The sequence below is a fragment of the Toxorhynchites rutilus genome, chromosome 3, assembly GCF_029784135.1.
Source record: "Toxorhynchites rutilus septentrionalis strain SRP chromosome 3, ASM2978413v1, whole genome shotgun sequence".
NCBI lineage: Eukaryota > Metazoa > Arthropoda > Insecta > Diptera > Culicidae > Toxorhynchites > Toxorhynchites rutilus.
In genome coordinates, this window is record NC_073746.1 from 180130201 (window position 1) to 180145926 (window position 15726).

The 15726-nt window shown below is 41.1% G+C and overlaps 1 protein-coding gene and 1 pseudogene across 1 annotated transcript; both read left to right on the top strand.

Annotated features, from left to right (window-relative positions):
- Nucleotides 1–296: 296 nt before the first annotated feature.
- LOC129777449 (uncharacterized) lies at nt 297–1841 on the top strand. Its single transcript, XM_055783717.1, has 2 exons — nt 297–460; nt 515–1841. The coding sequence occupies exons 1-2, from the start codon at nt 309–311 to the stop codon at nt 1743–1745; spliced, it is 1383 nt and encodes a 460-aa protein (XP_055639692.1). The 5' UTR covers nt 297–308; the 3' UTR covers nt 1746–1841.
- Nucleotides 1842–3715: 1874 nt separating this feature from the next.
- On the top strand, nt 3716–3834 carry LOC129780764 (U4 spliceosomal RNA; annotated as a pseudogene).
- The last annotated feature ends 11892 nt before the right edge of the window (nt 3835–15726 follow it).

A 15726-nucleotide genomic window follows, 5' to 3' on the forward strand; every position in this document is an offset into this window, starting at 1 on the left:
AAATTTAGAATACCTCAATAAAACTGAAATTTCAATTTCGGCTAAAATGTCACTTCAGCCCTTATGATTTTGAACGCTAGAAAAGAAAAAAAGAGAAAAAACGGGTTTATTCCATCCGATTATTTTTACTTTTAATAACAATCCTTTGTACTGAAATATTTTAAGAAAAGTAACATACATAAACAAAATCTGTGACGTCACAGAATTAAAAATCTTCCCACCTTATATTTTTCATCTCCCTATGTATCTATTGGTGCTTACACGGAAAATTACCCGCTTTTGACATGTATCTCATATGCGTGTATGGCATGATCAACAAAACGAACAAAACAGATCAAATTGTTAGAGTTAATTATTGTGAGTTAAGTTATTTATCATACGAAATGGTTATTTGCACATATTTTCAGAGCAACAATTGCCGTTTCGGCTCAAAATGTAACAAAGATCACATTGATTTATCGTAAGTAAAATCATAATCAGTCTCATAGAAGATTATAACATTTCTTCCCCTCAGAACTGTAATCAAATCGGAAGTGGATGCCACACTGAAAGGCAACCAGTGGCCACTCTCCTGCTTCGGCCCATTCAAAGAGAATAAATGCGTGCCCAATTTCATCGAAGATTATAGCTTTGAAGAGATAAGAATGATGTATTTGGATGCTAAAATGCAAAACAACATTCCCGCCCATCAGATGCAGCTTCTTCAAATGATAAATGAGGCTAAACAAAAAATGCAGTGGCTGGCGGCTACCAACAGAGAGGCGATGAGCGTTCTAGTTGATTTGTATAACCAACAGGGAGAGTCATCCGCACCTACCGGACAGTCCAATCCTTTTGCGGCTCCCGCTGTTGGTAATGCAACTGTTCCCACTACAAATATTTTTGGAAGTGATAACGCTTCTAGTTCTGCATTTTCCACCAACCAATCCGCAAATATATTTGGAGCTGTGCCCAATCAGCCGGTAGGGAATATTTTCGGAAACAGTGCTCCAGGAACGTCTTTGGGTGGAAATATATTCACGAAACCACAGGGCACTACCGGCGGCACATTCGCTTTGCCTTCTCTGGGCCAACAGCAGAACTCATCCGGTGTATTCGCTCCGTCTGTATTCGGAGCAACAGGAGCCTCTTTATTTACCCAAAATCAACCGCAGGCGCAAACGGGCGGCTCTATTTTCGGTGGGACAGTTTCATCTTCCTCGAGTAATCTGTTCGCTCAATCATCGCAGCAATCAATTTTCGGACAGTCTGCTACAAATCAAAACATTTTCGCAGCTGCAACGCAGCAACCTCAGGCAAATGTTTCACCGTTCAATCCCACCCCTGCTCCGGCAGCAACCAATTTGTTCACCAGTACTAATTTCGGAAATGCAGTTGTTGCCCAACCTCAGCAAACGGCATTCTCTCCCTTCGGAGCACAACAAACCCCCGTACCGTTCGGACAAGCTGTCCCACAACAGCAATCCTCACAAGGACTGTTTGTTCCGACACCACAAGCCGTACCACAACAACAATCTTCCACTTTGGGTCAGTCGAACTTTGGAAGTTCCCAGCCATCCACGTTCGGAACAAACGTGGTTCAACAAAGTGGTGGGGCTCTCACACAACCAGCGGTTGCCAGCCAGTCGACAACCTTATACAGTCGCGTGGAAGATTTGCGCAAGCAGGATCTGGATGCATTCCAGGCCGACCGGTTTGAGTTGGGTAAAATACCCATTGTTCCACCACCTAACGAGTTATGTTAGTACCAAGAAAGCTAATATTTTTGTTCTATCGAAGATAATAAAAATAAGCCTTGAAAAATTTGGCACAACTATTCGGTGTTTTGTTGTAAGACTATGTTTAACAGGAGGTAATATGAGAATCTATACACAGAACATGTAGGATAAATGTAATATTTTGAATGCTTATAATTCGAGCATATCTTAATAGATCAAAAAGATGTTTGCATCAATTGAAATATTTCTACGCATCTATCGCAATGAAGAAAACGTTATTTTCAATAATAAACAATTGAATAATTTTTAAATGTCAAGCGTTATCTAAGTGCCCTACCTGCCCCGTTTTAATTGTTTTAAGACCCAAGGAGCCTGGACTAATTGGCACTGCAGAAATGGTTCCCGGAATACAATGCTGCAGAAAACGCCTGCAACAGAAACGACCACTCATTCTTCTTTCTTTGTTTTAAGAGGCTTTAAACTTTGGTTCATTCGCCTCCAGACGACCACTCAGAAAAAGTGTAGTAGGCTAGATATATTGTTGCGCAGTATTGTATTTCAAAACAAAAAATTAACCAAGCAAACGTAACTCCCCGCCCAGTTTCCTATATTTTCGAGCGGTTATAGATACAAAGTGGACCGAGCGACGGAAAGTGCTACAAAAGTGCTGGAACCATACCCCGCCTTGCCTCCCCACAGGTAGCACTGTCTACACTTTCAATTATAATTGTATGCGATTATTTATACTGAGCGAAAAGGCATCACTGCAGCGATAGCTTTTCTCCTTCTCGTTGAACTGTCAAAACATGAAACAGTTGAAAGTGTTGAAGAAACAGTCGCCAATATCAGCTGGTTTTAGGGATTCTATTCTCAATTGGAATACTGCTCGGTAAAACAACACAGAGAAAACTTCCAATCGAAGTATGGACAGGTAACAGAAGTATTTTGTTTCATTGCTTTCGATCTACAGAATATTTTACCTCTATCTCATATTTTTCAGAAACCCTTAAACTCTCAATGGTACAGCAATATTCCGTTGCAATCAATACGGACGATCGAAGGAAACTTTAAGTGCAGTTTTCATCAAATTCTTCAAACGGCAGACATCATCGGGTAGAAGTGATGTGAGGACGGATAAGGTGGTTTCGAAGAAGACAAAAACTCGATCTGTGTCAATAAGAAAACATTAGGCAGTAGCTGCAACCAGCCATCCACTGAAATCCCAATAGTCGATGATGAATTCTCCTGCTGTCGCTGTAGAGCACAAGATGCGACGAAAACAGTTGAGCTGAGAGTGGATAAAGTTCCGAAGAAAATTTGCACCTGTCGGGGATTTGCTGCTGACAACATGAACGCTGCAAATGTTTGCTTTCAATTTTAGTGGCATTGTATTAAGTTTGAAAGCATTGTATGAAAAATAAATGTTTGTAAACAACGCATTTTTTTTATTCCTTGGAAACTTTAAACTTTCTTCGAAACAAATACCGCCATAATAAGGTTCGAGCAGTTTTTCAATCGGTCGACGCGGTGCCAGATTGGCACAGGTTTGGCTCGTAATTGGTTGTCGAATACGAAGGGTAGGTCAACAAAATCATTGCAAAATGGCACGATATCGGCATCGTTGTTGACACCATTTGTTGGGACCGATTCGACACAACAATGTAGAGTGGGCGGGCAGACGCTAAAGCTCGGTCGGACATTGGGCCTGATCACGAACGTCACTTCACGGTGAAACCGAAGTGAAAAGTATACAACGTTATTACGGCTACCACCGTGTGTGTAGGATCTGGAATAATTCATCCGTCGTGACATCTTTGATGAACTCGGTGTTATTATGAATACCACGATACTGTCACGTCACGGACAAAAACAAGTATATTTGTCACTTGTGTTTTAGACGGTGCTAGTCACGCGGAATGGAGAAGTTTAATCTCTGATTTATTTAGCTTTTTTGCTAACATTTTGAATCTGTCTTGCGAGTGAATGACGCCGAGACTAGCTTTGCGCAGTGGCGATATCATAACCATTGAGGTTTATTCGAGGTGTGATTATTGCTAGTTGAACATTAAAAAAACTCATGGCAAGAGTCTCTGTTGATTACTAAAAACAAAAGTAAACAAGTGATACTGATAAAAAAGCGATCGAATGACACTGATACAAAAGCCCTACTTCTTTTGACGATCTTTCCGGCCAATAGTTAGAAATTTATGAAAATAAAATCTCTCAAAAATTCAAATACCCTATCATACTGAAATGTCTTCACATATTTCATAATGTCTTCAAAATGTCTCCACAGAATCAAATGTCTTCAGAGTAAGTCAAATGTCTTCAAAATAAAGACATGTCTTCAAACCTGGCATCCCTGGTTTCAACCCCACAGGGGCTAGACATCAATTGAATATAGGCTACCCAAAGTCAAAATCAATATGGCGTCATTTGTTTACCAACATACCATTTGCGAGGATTGAAATCGTTGAAATCACGGAAATTGCGCTGCTTTATTTCTAACTGCTTCAGCGATTTTCATATTTCGGTTTCACATGGAGGTGTTCAGATTCAACATGGAGTTTAAAGTTAGCCACTATTTAACTATAAAACCGGACCGTGTTGTAAACAACAGTAATCGTCAGAACCAAAATGTCAGTAAACCGCAGCAATATTGGGTACATTGGCAATATGAGGGATTTGACGTTTTAGTCATACCCCTGCAACCCCAGTGCCGCACTAACTGCTGTCAAAGCTTTTTTTTTTACTCACTCAGTTTCTACCAGGGGTTATACCAGGGACAGACATACAGCTGTACTTGCACTGTAAGGGTACAGCGTTGTACAGGTACTATCGTACCATGACAGACATACTTTAGTTGTACATTGTACCATATGTCAAACTGACAATCAGATTTTTTTCCAAATTTCACCACATATTTCAATGAAAAAGGTTTTTATTTAGCGTCTAAACTATCAAACACAACAAATATGTTACCAATCTGAGTTATTAACTCAAGAGAAAGTCAGTGAAAAGAATGTTTACCAAGTGTTTTGATTCGATTTGTTCATGCTACCGACCACTAGCCGTCTATGGCGCTGCGCACAGTACAACTGTAGCCATGTACAGCGGTAAAACATGTCGGTACAGGTACAGCGATTGTACCGAGTTGCTTGCATGGTTCTAGCGCTGTACATGGTGACAGACATACAATTTTCGAAGCACAACGGTAGTACAGCTGTATGTCTGTCATAAGTATTAGACATCAATTGAATATAGGCCACCCAAAATCAAAATCAATAAGGCGTCATTTGTTTACCAACATATCATTCGCGAGGATTGAAATCGTTGAAATCACGAAATCAAACAACAGTAATTGGCAGAACCAAAATGTCAGTGAACTGCAGCAATATTGGGTACACTGGAAATATGGGGGATTTGACGTTTTAGTCATACCCCTGGTTTCAACCTAGTGTCGCACCAAGGCGCTTGTATAAATATATAACAGGTGAACCAACATCATCACTTCAATGAGAAGGGGATTATGGTTTGTGGAGCGGGGGTTGTTTGTTTTGTTATTGCTAGGATACGCCATTTTTGCATTTTTACATGCGAGAGTAGTGGATGAACTGGATGAGAATGAAATTCTACAAAATCATCCCGTCTTCTTCACATAAATTCGCGAAAGCCGAACAAAGTAGGCATCGTTCGAATAAGCGTCGCAGCAGTTTTTAGAGAGCCGCCGGCAGCGTTCTGATGCTGTTTGTAAACAATACCGACAGCAATTCCAATATGGCTGAAAGTCCATTTCATATGATTGTTTCATCTGGTATATATAGACGCGCCTTGTGTCGCACTAGGTTCGCCCCGAAAGCTGTTAGTTTCGCACTGAGACGTTTCACGGGTTGGCACTCAGGTTCACTAATACAACTATACTGAACTGTCAAGTTCCGAGTATTGTTTTGGAAAATCTAAAAATAAAGACTATGAAAATGGAAAAGCTGCAGCTTTTGCTTTTGTATTATTGGAATCGTAATCCAATTCAGATTCTGATTTTGAAGAGTATATTCGCGTAGACGGCATTAAGCTTCGTGTGCTTTTTAGGCTTGGGAGGCGAAAATAATGATGGTGGATATTCAGGTGGAATAAACACCCTTTCAAAACCAAAATTATGAATGAAAATTTACTTCAACGTATCGAATATTTATTTGATGTGATGAAATAAGAGGTTTTTTTTTTTTTTTTTTTCTGTATTATAGTGACTTTCAACGCTTCTGGCTGGTTCGTCACTTTTACCTTCCATTTTGGAAGAATGTCGGGAGTGAGAATTGAATTCGTGATCTTGAGCGTGAGAAGTATGGATATTACCACCACGCCAGATCGGCTCCATGAAATAAGAGGTTTTTTTTTCCGATATCGTAGAAACATATCGAACGAAAACTGTGTCTAATTATGATTCCATATAATAATAGTAATCCGCGTTGACGGCATTGAGCTTCGTATTACGAAATGGGGGAGTAGGCATGACAATATGGGTTTGCAGAAGAAATGAACGTACTTTTAAAATAAAAATTATGAATGAAAATTATTTTTACCAAACTAAATTAGTACTCTATGTAAATGAAAATCACTTTTGCTTGCAAGTAGTGAAAAAATATCATACACAAATAGTGTCTAAAGATAGTTTTGTATTTGTAAGTATTTGTAAGTTTTGGTGAGAATATCTGAAAAATTCATAGAAAATAATTTAAATTAGGGTCAGAACAACGTACTTCTAGTAGGCGAATAACGCCAAGTAAAAAAAATCATACAAATTTTAGCAATTTAAAACTGCCTTAGGGTCGACTAATCTGATAGAGAATAGTTGGCCTCATACAAACTGATATCGTATACAGATGTCGACATCATTCCGCCGTCAACGCGAATTATTTATGGAGCAAACAGGAAATGCATCGACAAATGGTTAAGTGAGTGTCAGAACTACATGTGTTAGGTAATCAAACAATATGAAGTAAAAATTTTCATTCAAATTTTTATATTTTTACACTGCACTTGGCCCTTTTGATCTGATAGAGAATAGTTTACCTCCTAGGTACTAATATTGCCACCAGACGTCGATTCTGTACATTTGTCGTCGCAAATATAAACCTAATGGCGCGTTTACATTAGGGAGATCTATAGCTATAGATGGATTTATTCCCTCGAAAAATAGATGTAAACGGGTGAGAATAGATATGATACACTTCTTCGAGGTATATATAACCACTAGGAATAGAATAAATTCAGGCATATGTAAACGCTGGTGAATTTCTCACTGGTGAGTAATCACAAAAGTTGGATGCAGTTCTACTTCAGGTGAATAAATTCACCGAAAATATGAATATATTCAGTATATAAGTTCGCACTGGTGTAAACGGTTGATGCGATTTCTATAAATCTCATCATATTTCTTCACATGAATATATCACTAGTCTATACTGTGAGGTGCGTGGGAAATGATTAAATCTACTCAATGTCCTACCCCTCGCAGTTGACAGTATAACAGTGATGTTGGTGTTATATCGTAGCAGCAGTAGTAGCACACATTTGACATCACTTCCGTTTTCAGCAGACAACGATCGAATAGGTAAGTCGTGCTCAATATTTCCTCCCTATGCCGGGTGATTTCACCGTTGGTATATACTGACGGCGTTGAGGAAACCTTGCAGTGAACATTAAATGCTTCACATTGGCGATCCTGCCGGACATTTTTTTGTTTTATTTAGTAAAAAAATGCATCAAATATTCAGTGAAATCACCCGGCTGAAGGAGAGAAATTTTACAAAATGGCGTGTTGGGACAACCGTCTTTGGAAATAAATGGCGTGTCGGGACAACCGCCTGAGATATTGCGTGTTGACATAACCGCTTATAAAAGAGACGTGTCGGGACAACCGTCTAGAGGATTGCGTGTTGGGACAACCGCTTGAAAACGGGCGTGTCGGGACAACCGCCCAATAAAATCTGCGTGTTGGGACAACCGCATTAAAAAAATGGTGTATCGGAGCAACCACCCAATATCGAAATGGAACGGCGTGTCGAGAAATGCACGTTTAGTAACACAAAAAAATTAAGATATTTCGAAAGAAACGCTTGAACAATAGCGAAGAAACAGGAAACTCATTGTTTTTTTTCAATGACTTTTCAGATAAAGTGATTGCTTGCAAGTGATAAAGCAAAAGAAATGGCAGGAAGATATGTTCGAATTGCCCGCGCCACCGAAAATGGCGTCAAAGCAGTGGAAAGCGAAACGGACGAGGTTATGGGTTCTAACATCGGTAGGTTTGTCCGGGCTCCGAAATTCTTTGAGCTCCAGAGCAGGGCTTGGAAATATTGAGCTTATTAAATAATATTGAAAATAAATTTTTATCAGTGTAACGCGCTCATTTCTCTTGTCGATACTGCTGTCATTCATCCGACGTCAAACAAATTTACTACTGTGTTCATTCATATTCATTCTGTTGTATCTGAGCTTTCTTTAAAGCTCGAGTCATGTTACTTCATTTTTTTCATTCATTGCCATTGAATTGTCAGGAATTTTGTGACCGTTCATTCTCAATATCCTGACAAGTTTGTGATTTTTTCATTGAGACAGTGTTTATTGATTATTTAGTGACATATTCTGTTAATTTATACCGTTATTTCTGAAGTTACTCCGAAATGGCAACCAAAATCAGTGGTTCAAATGGTAATGCCAACAAGAGAGCGAGATCTGCACGCACATTTACAGAAATCGCTAAAGACTACATTGGCTTGGACGGGGAGGAAGCATTTTGCAAAATCGATCCGACTAGCGAATGCAAACTTCGTCAACCAAAGCTGGATGTTGGCAATTTCATCCGCCATTTCCGATCGCAACACCCGGAATTATCTACCGAATACGGTTTGCTGAAGGAGTTCGATTCGTCTGCGAAGAAAGCTCGACTTATCCCCAAGCGTCTGGTTCCAGTTGATCATCAACTATTAGTTGAGTATGTGATCAAAATGATCGCTGAAACAAAACTACTTCTGGATCGATTGTCCGAGGCTGTTGGACCAGGAATTTCATTCAATGGGAAGATAGCTAAGAATCATCTGCAAGCAGCTGCGGGAAAAGTGAAAAGTGCGATAGCTGACGAGATGAAAAATAAGCTTATCTCGATTAAGCTCGACTCCGCAAGTCGCCATAACCGCCACGTATTGTGCATAAATGCTCAATATTGCATACGCGACGAGATTATCATTCGGACGTTGGGTAAGATTTAGTTTGAGTAGCTATGTAAAACCGTTAATGAAAAGCTTCATATTATAGGTATACTTGAAATCAAAGAGAGTCAGACTGCCAACTTACTGAAACAAAAAATAATGAATATGTTGACAAGCTACGGAATGACCCTCGGCCAAGTATTTTCAATGGTAGTAGATAACGGTGCTAATATGTTGGCAGCCGTCAGAAAACTGAAGGAGGAATTGGTCATGTTGTCTTTGCGAGAAGATGATTTTTTTTTTATTTAAATCGTTTATTTTTACAGGCTCAGTTACATAGGTTTAAAGGAGCCGAACTCCTTACTGTATTGTTACTAGTATATATACATTTTTCCTTAATTCTAATGTTAATAATATAGGAAACCGATTACTCGCGGTCAACTCGAGTTTAGAAGGGTGACACATTTTCTTCAGGAAAAGGAGGGGATATGAGGATATGTTGACAATGATCACACTCACACTCTCAATCACACTCTCAATCACACTCTTAATCACACTCATCACACTCAATTCTTAAACCTATCTTATATCTAATATGTATTTACATTTCATCTTATTCTTAAGGAGGGATCCGATCTTTCACAAAGGAAAAGGAAAAGGAAAAACTAAGGGTATAAGGACAGTCACACGCGAAGATCGATAGCTTTAAGGAATACATATATTTGGGACATGTAATCAAGGTCTAACCGAGCCAACACGTCTCTCACCGGCACCATGGGCTGCCTTCCTCGGGCCCGAAGGGTGACTACTAAATTCGATCTGGCGACAAGATACAGCTCGCACGACCAAACAACGTGCTCGATGTCGTGATAACCTTGGCCACAAACACAAAGATTGTTGTCGGCAAGATTAATACGAAAGAGTAGCGCATCTAACGAACAGTGATTGGACATGAGTCGGGAGAAGGTGCGAATAAAGTCCCGACTCAAGTCCAGACTTTTGAACCATGGTTTGAGGCTAACCTTAGGGATAATCGAGTGGAGCCACCGGCCCAATTCATCTTCGTTCCATTTGCGTTGTCAGTTAACTATGGTATTTTTGCGGACTAAAGAATAAAATTCATTGAAGGCGATTTGACGCTGATAAATATCGCCTTCAATTGCACCTACCTTTGCTAATGAGTCAGCCCTCTCATTACCCGGAATTGAGCAATGTGAAGGGACCCAGACAAAGGTAATGACATAACAGCGTCCGGATAAAGCGCTCAAAATTTCTCGTATTCTCTCAAGGAAGTACGGCGAGTGCTTTTCCGGCCTCACTGAACGGATAGCTTCGACAGAGCTAAGACTATCCGTTACAATGTAATAGTGTTCAACAGGTCGTGAGGCGACGCTGTCCAGCGCCCAGTGTATCGCTGCCAATTCAGCAATATACACTGAGCAAGGATTCTGAAGACTGTGTGAGGTGCTAAAAAATTCGTTGAACACTCCAAATCCTGTGGACTCATTCATAGAGGACCCATCAGTAAAGTACATATTATCACAATTGATATCCCCATACTTTGCATCGAAGATCGTTGGAACGATCCTCGATCGAAGATAGTCTGATGTTCCATGGATATCCTGCTTCATGGACAGATCAAAATGCACAGAGGAATTGATGTAGTCAGGAAAACAAACACGGTTGGGAATATACGAAGAAGGATTAACCTGCATGGAGACGAATTCATGATATGAGCTCATGAATCCAGAATGAAAATTTAGCTCGATCAGCTGCTCAAAATTTCCGATCACCAATGGGTTCATGACCTTACACCGGATGAAGAACCGAAGAGATAATAAATTGAAGCGATCTTTTAGTGGGAGTAGGCCTGCCAAAACCTCGAGACTCATGGTATGCGTTGAGGGCATACATCCCAACGCGATACGGAGACAAAGATACTGAATTCGCTCGAGTTTAATGAGGTGTGTTTTGGCAGCTGATTGAAAACAGAAACTGCCATACTCCATCACTGAGAGAATAGTTGTTCGATACAACATTATAAGATCTTCGGGATGGGCTCCCCACCAGGTGCCGGTAATTGTACGGAGAAAGTTTATTCTTTGTTGACATTTTTTACTCAGATACCTAATATGGGCCCCCCAAGTACATTTAGAGTCGAACCAGACCCCAAGATACTTGAATGACATAGCATGAGTGATCGGTTTACCCAAAAGTTGAAGCTTTGGTTTTGCTGGTTTATGCTTCCTAGAAAAAACCACCATCTCTGTTTTGTCCGTGGAGAATTCGATCCCTAGCCCAATGGCCCAGGTTCAAAAATTGTTCAAAGTATCTTGTAAGGATTCTTGCAGGTCGGATTCGTTTGATCCTACGACAGAAACCACTCCATCATCTGCAAGTTGTCTTAGGCTGCAATTTTGTGTAAGGCAATTGTCAATGTCGCTTACGTAGAAGTTGTACAAAAGGGGGCTTAAACATGAGCCCTGGGAGAGTCCCATGTAAGAGACCCGACTTACTGCCGAATCTCCGTGAGAAAAGTTCAAATGTTTCTCACAAAGCAAGTTATATAACATATTATTCAATAGAGGCGGCAGACCCCGAGAGTGTAATTTGTCTGTCAAAACCTCTATTGAAACAGAATCAAAGGCCCCCTTTATGTCCAAGAATACTGAAGCCATTTGTTTTTTTCCGGCGTAAGCCATTTGAATTTCTGAAGAAAGCAACGCAAGACAATCATTCGTCCCCTTGCCCCTGCGGAACCCATATTGTGTATCTGAGAGTAGGCCATTCATTTCAACCCATCGATCAAGGCGAAACAAGATAATTTTCTCCAACAATTTCCGTATACAAGACAGCATTGCTATTGGGCGGTACGAATTGAAGTCGGACGCGGGTTTTCCGGGTTTTTGAATAGCTATAACTCGTACTTGTCTCCAATCATCCGGAACAATATTATGTTCCAGAAACCGATTGAATAAATTCAACAAGCGATGTTTCGCCACATCAGGGAGATTTTTCAGCAAGTTGAACTTAATTCTATCCGATCCCGGAGCAGAATTGTTACATGAAAGGAGAGCAAGAGAGAATTCTACCATCGAAAACTCGGAATCAAGATTGCACCTATCTTGTGGTATATCTCGAATAATTCTTTGCACTGGAGCGGAATCGGGACAAACCTTTCGTGCAAAATTAAAAATCCATCGATGTGAATATTCCTCGCTTTCATTGGATGAAGAGCGATTTCTCATGTTTCGAGCCACTTTCCATAATTTTTTCATTGACGTTTCTCGTGATAAACCTCCCACGAAATTTCGCCAATAAGCACGTTTTTTCCCTTTGATCAAGTTTTTAAATTGATTTTCAAGGTCCAAATACGTTTGAAAATTCTCAATGGTTCCACGTTTCCGAAAAGCTTTAAATGCATTCGATTTATCTCCATAAAGCTTGGAACACTGGCCATCCCACCATGGATTGGGAGGCCTTCGACGAATAGTGGAACCTGGGATGGGTTTCGTTTGAGCGCGAACCGCGCTGTCATAGATCAAACGAGAAATGAAGTTATACTCCTCCAATGGAGGCAAACCATCTCTGGAATTGATGGCTAGAGCAATCGCGTCCGCATATTTTTTCCAGTCAATGTGTCTTGTGAGGTCGTATGCCATGTTTATTGATTCAGAAGAAATCAACCCATTGGTGATAGAAATTTTGATTGGCAAGTGGTCACTACCGTTGGGATCCTGGATTACATTCCACTTGCAATCTAACGATAGTGAATTCGAGCAAAGCGAGAGGTCAAGAGCACTTGGGTTAGCAGGAGGTTTAGGTACACGTGTTGTTTCCCCAGTGTTCAAAACGGTCATGTTGAAGCTGTTACAAAGGTCATATATCAACGATGAACGATTATCGTCGTACGGTTCCCCCCAGGCAGTTCTGTGAGAGTTTAAGTCTCCCAAGATTAATCGTGGCTCAGGAAGGAGTGAGCACATGTCAACAAGTTGCTTGCGGCTAACCGCAGCTCTCGGAGGCCAATACAAGCTGACTATACAGAGGTCTTTGCCTCTGATGTTTGCATGACAAGCAACAGCTTCGATCCCTCCAATAGGTGGAAGGTCAATTCTAAAAAATGAGTGACACTTATTGATCCCCAATAGTACCCCTCCGTATCTGTCATCGCGGTCCAAGCGTATTATATTAAAATCGTGGAAAGAGAGATCATTTTGAGAAGAGAGCCAGGTTTCGGATAGAGCAAAAACATCACAATTGAGTTTATGAATTAGAAATTTGAATGTATCCAATTTAGGGATAAGACTACGACAATTCCACTGTAAAACAGTGATATCTCCGACCTCTCTATTTAAATTAGACATCAAGAGAGATAATCATTGCAAGGAGGGGCCATGTTTGCATCAATTGCTGCAAAATTGTCTTTAGTACTGGAAGCATTGCGGTGACAATGGTTCTGATGGAGTCGGAAACATTAAAACACGTGAAGATTTGATCCACAAGGACAGACAACTTTATAAATCCCGATTGGGAAGTTGAACTTGACGGAAAAACAGGGACAGTTGGGGTTTTTGATGTCCCCTCGAGTGCTGGGTCGTTCGAAGGTGAACTATTACCACGGAGGCCAGGAGGGACCTGATTTTGCTTATCCGCTGCACTCGATTTTTTTGGGCAAGCTAACAGGGGGTATCACCGGAGGGACTTGCCCTTGAACTTTGGGAGTGGTCACATTTTTGCGCCAGGGATTCCCTTGAGAAATAAACGGCGTGCCCCCGTTAGCTGTATCCGCTTCCATTTCGTCAACTGGCAACGTAGCGAAGACATTGTGTGTATTGATTGGTTGTTGTTCTTGAGCCAGTGGAGAAGCGCCCTTCAAAATTTCTGCGAAAGTGCGTTTAGAGCGTTCCCTCAAAGAGCGCTTCTGTTTCTCCCAGCGAGCCTTGTATGTTTCACAAGCTGAGAGCACGTGTGGGGATCCCCCGCAATATGGACACTTATGCTCAGTCGCACTACAGGATTTCCCCTCATGTTGTTCTCCGCAAGTGGCACATCGTTCTTTATTGGCACAATAAGCAGCCGTGTGACCAACTGACTTGCACTTTAGACAAGTCATTGGCTTTGGAATAAAAAGTCGCACGGCTAACCTCAATTTATCTACCATCAAGTAGTCAGGGAGAGCTGAACCAGCGAAGGTGACTCGAAACGAGTTGGACGGCGTAAATTTCTTTTCTTCTCCTTCATGGGAGACTGTTCCGAGCTGGCGGCAACCCAAGATCTTAACAGTCGTCGAGGGCAGTTTTTTAAAACGGTCGGTACCTTCACTCGTAATGTATTCGCACGTCAAGCCCGTTTCGGTTATCACACCCTCAATTTCGACTATGTGAGAGGGAATGTAGACCCGATACTCAATTGTAAAATGCTGATCGACAACAATCTTGTTTGCGTCTTTTCGATCATTCACGACAACTCGCAATTTGTTTGGTCTAACCTTCGAAATTTCCGAAACGGAGGTATACCTTGCCAGATCTTTCGCGATCTGCATGACTCTCAACGCCTTTCCATTTGGCTTAGGCCTGAAGAAAACAACCCAGGGATCAGTTCCGGGCGCATCTTCTGGATAGACCTTTACACGGGGAGTGGGAATAACAGGGGGGAAGGCGAGGACGGGGATTGAGAGTGGGAAGGCGAAGGTTGAGAAGGAGCGGGAAGAACAGAGGGAGAAGACGAGGTTGAAGGTAGAGTGGGATCGTTAAGGGCAGATGGGAGATTTGCTAGTTTTTTGGAGGGAGGCTTGGTAGGGTTAGCTGACTCGTCCCCAGAAGAAGTATCTTCCGTATTTGGAACACGTTTGAGTGACTTTTTTTTATCCATTAGGAGGGAACTAGAGTCAGAGACCTCCATATCCGAAGGTCCCCCACTCAAGAAGATGATGATAGCGAAAAAAATTTCGAGTCAAACGACACACTTACGGCCAGCCTGTGCGAGGTGTTCAGAGAGCGATTAAATCTCATCAGATATGCGGCACACACGTTGCAGCTAGCTGTTTTGGACGTAGTAAATAAAAGCAATGACTCTATTAAGGAAATAACGGAAATAGCGAAAAAATGCAAAAACGTCAAATACACGACAAATTTCGGTCATCACAATTCCACTTACCCGCCAACTTGGTGCCAGACGCGGTGGGGCAGTTTTATATAATGGTAAGCAGCTTCATGAAGCAGAAACAGTTTTTTGGAACAGTTGGCTGAACAATTTGCAGAACTAGGTACTATCAGGTTTTCTGATGAAATATAATATTTTTGATTTACCAGCAATATTTTATTCGTTACAGATCTCTCAAGCCACTGGGAGTTTATTGAAAGTTATGCAGAAGCATTCAAGCCAGTGTACATATGCTCTCAAAATCTGCAGAGTTCACACGTATCGCTTTCAGATATTTATATAGCATGGTTGATTGCTATAGGCGAAGTTCGTCGATTACATAAAAATCCCGTTGTCCCGTATGTCAAATTGAAGAATAAATTATTTCCAAAATTGTACTGATGCATTCGATTATTCTAGGGTTTCATCACAGAAACTTGGAACCACATATGTCGACTCAATAATACTGACGATAATGCTGCCTCTTCAACTACTACGTCTTCATCATCTGATGCCATGGATGCAAGCGATGGCTACATCACCGAGCTTTTCGGGGGTTCAATTGCTGCTGAAATAGACACAAATCAATCAGCATTCAAACTTCAGCTCAAATCGCTGGATATCGAGCCTCGCCAGAAGCATAACTTCGATGTTTG

Excerpts from the sequence above, each read along its gene's own strand:
- LOC129777449 (XM_055783717.1), top strand. The coding sequence starts at position 309 with ATGATCAACAAAACGAACAAAACAGATCAAATTGTTAGAGTTAATTAT. Across the intron at positions 461-514 it reads AAAGATCACATTGATTTATC|AACTGTAATCAAATCGGAAG; the intron begins GTAAGTAAAATC and ends TCTTCCCCTCAG.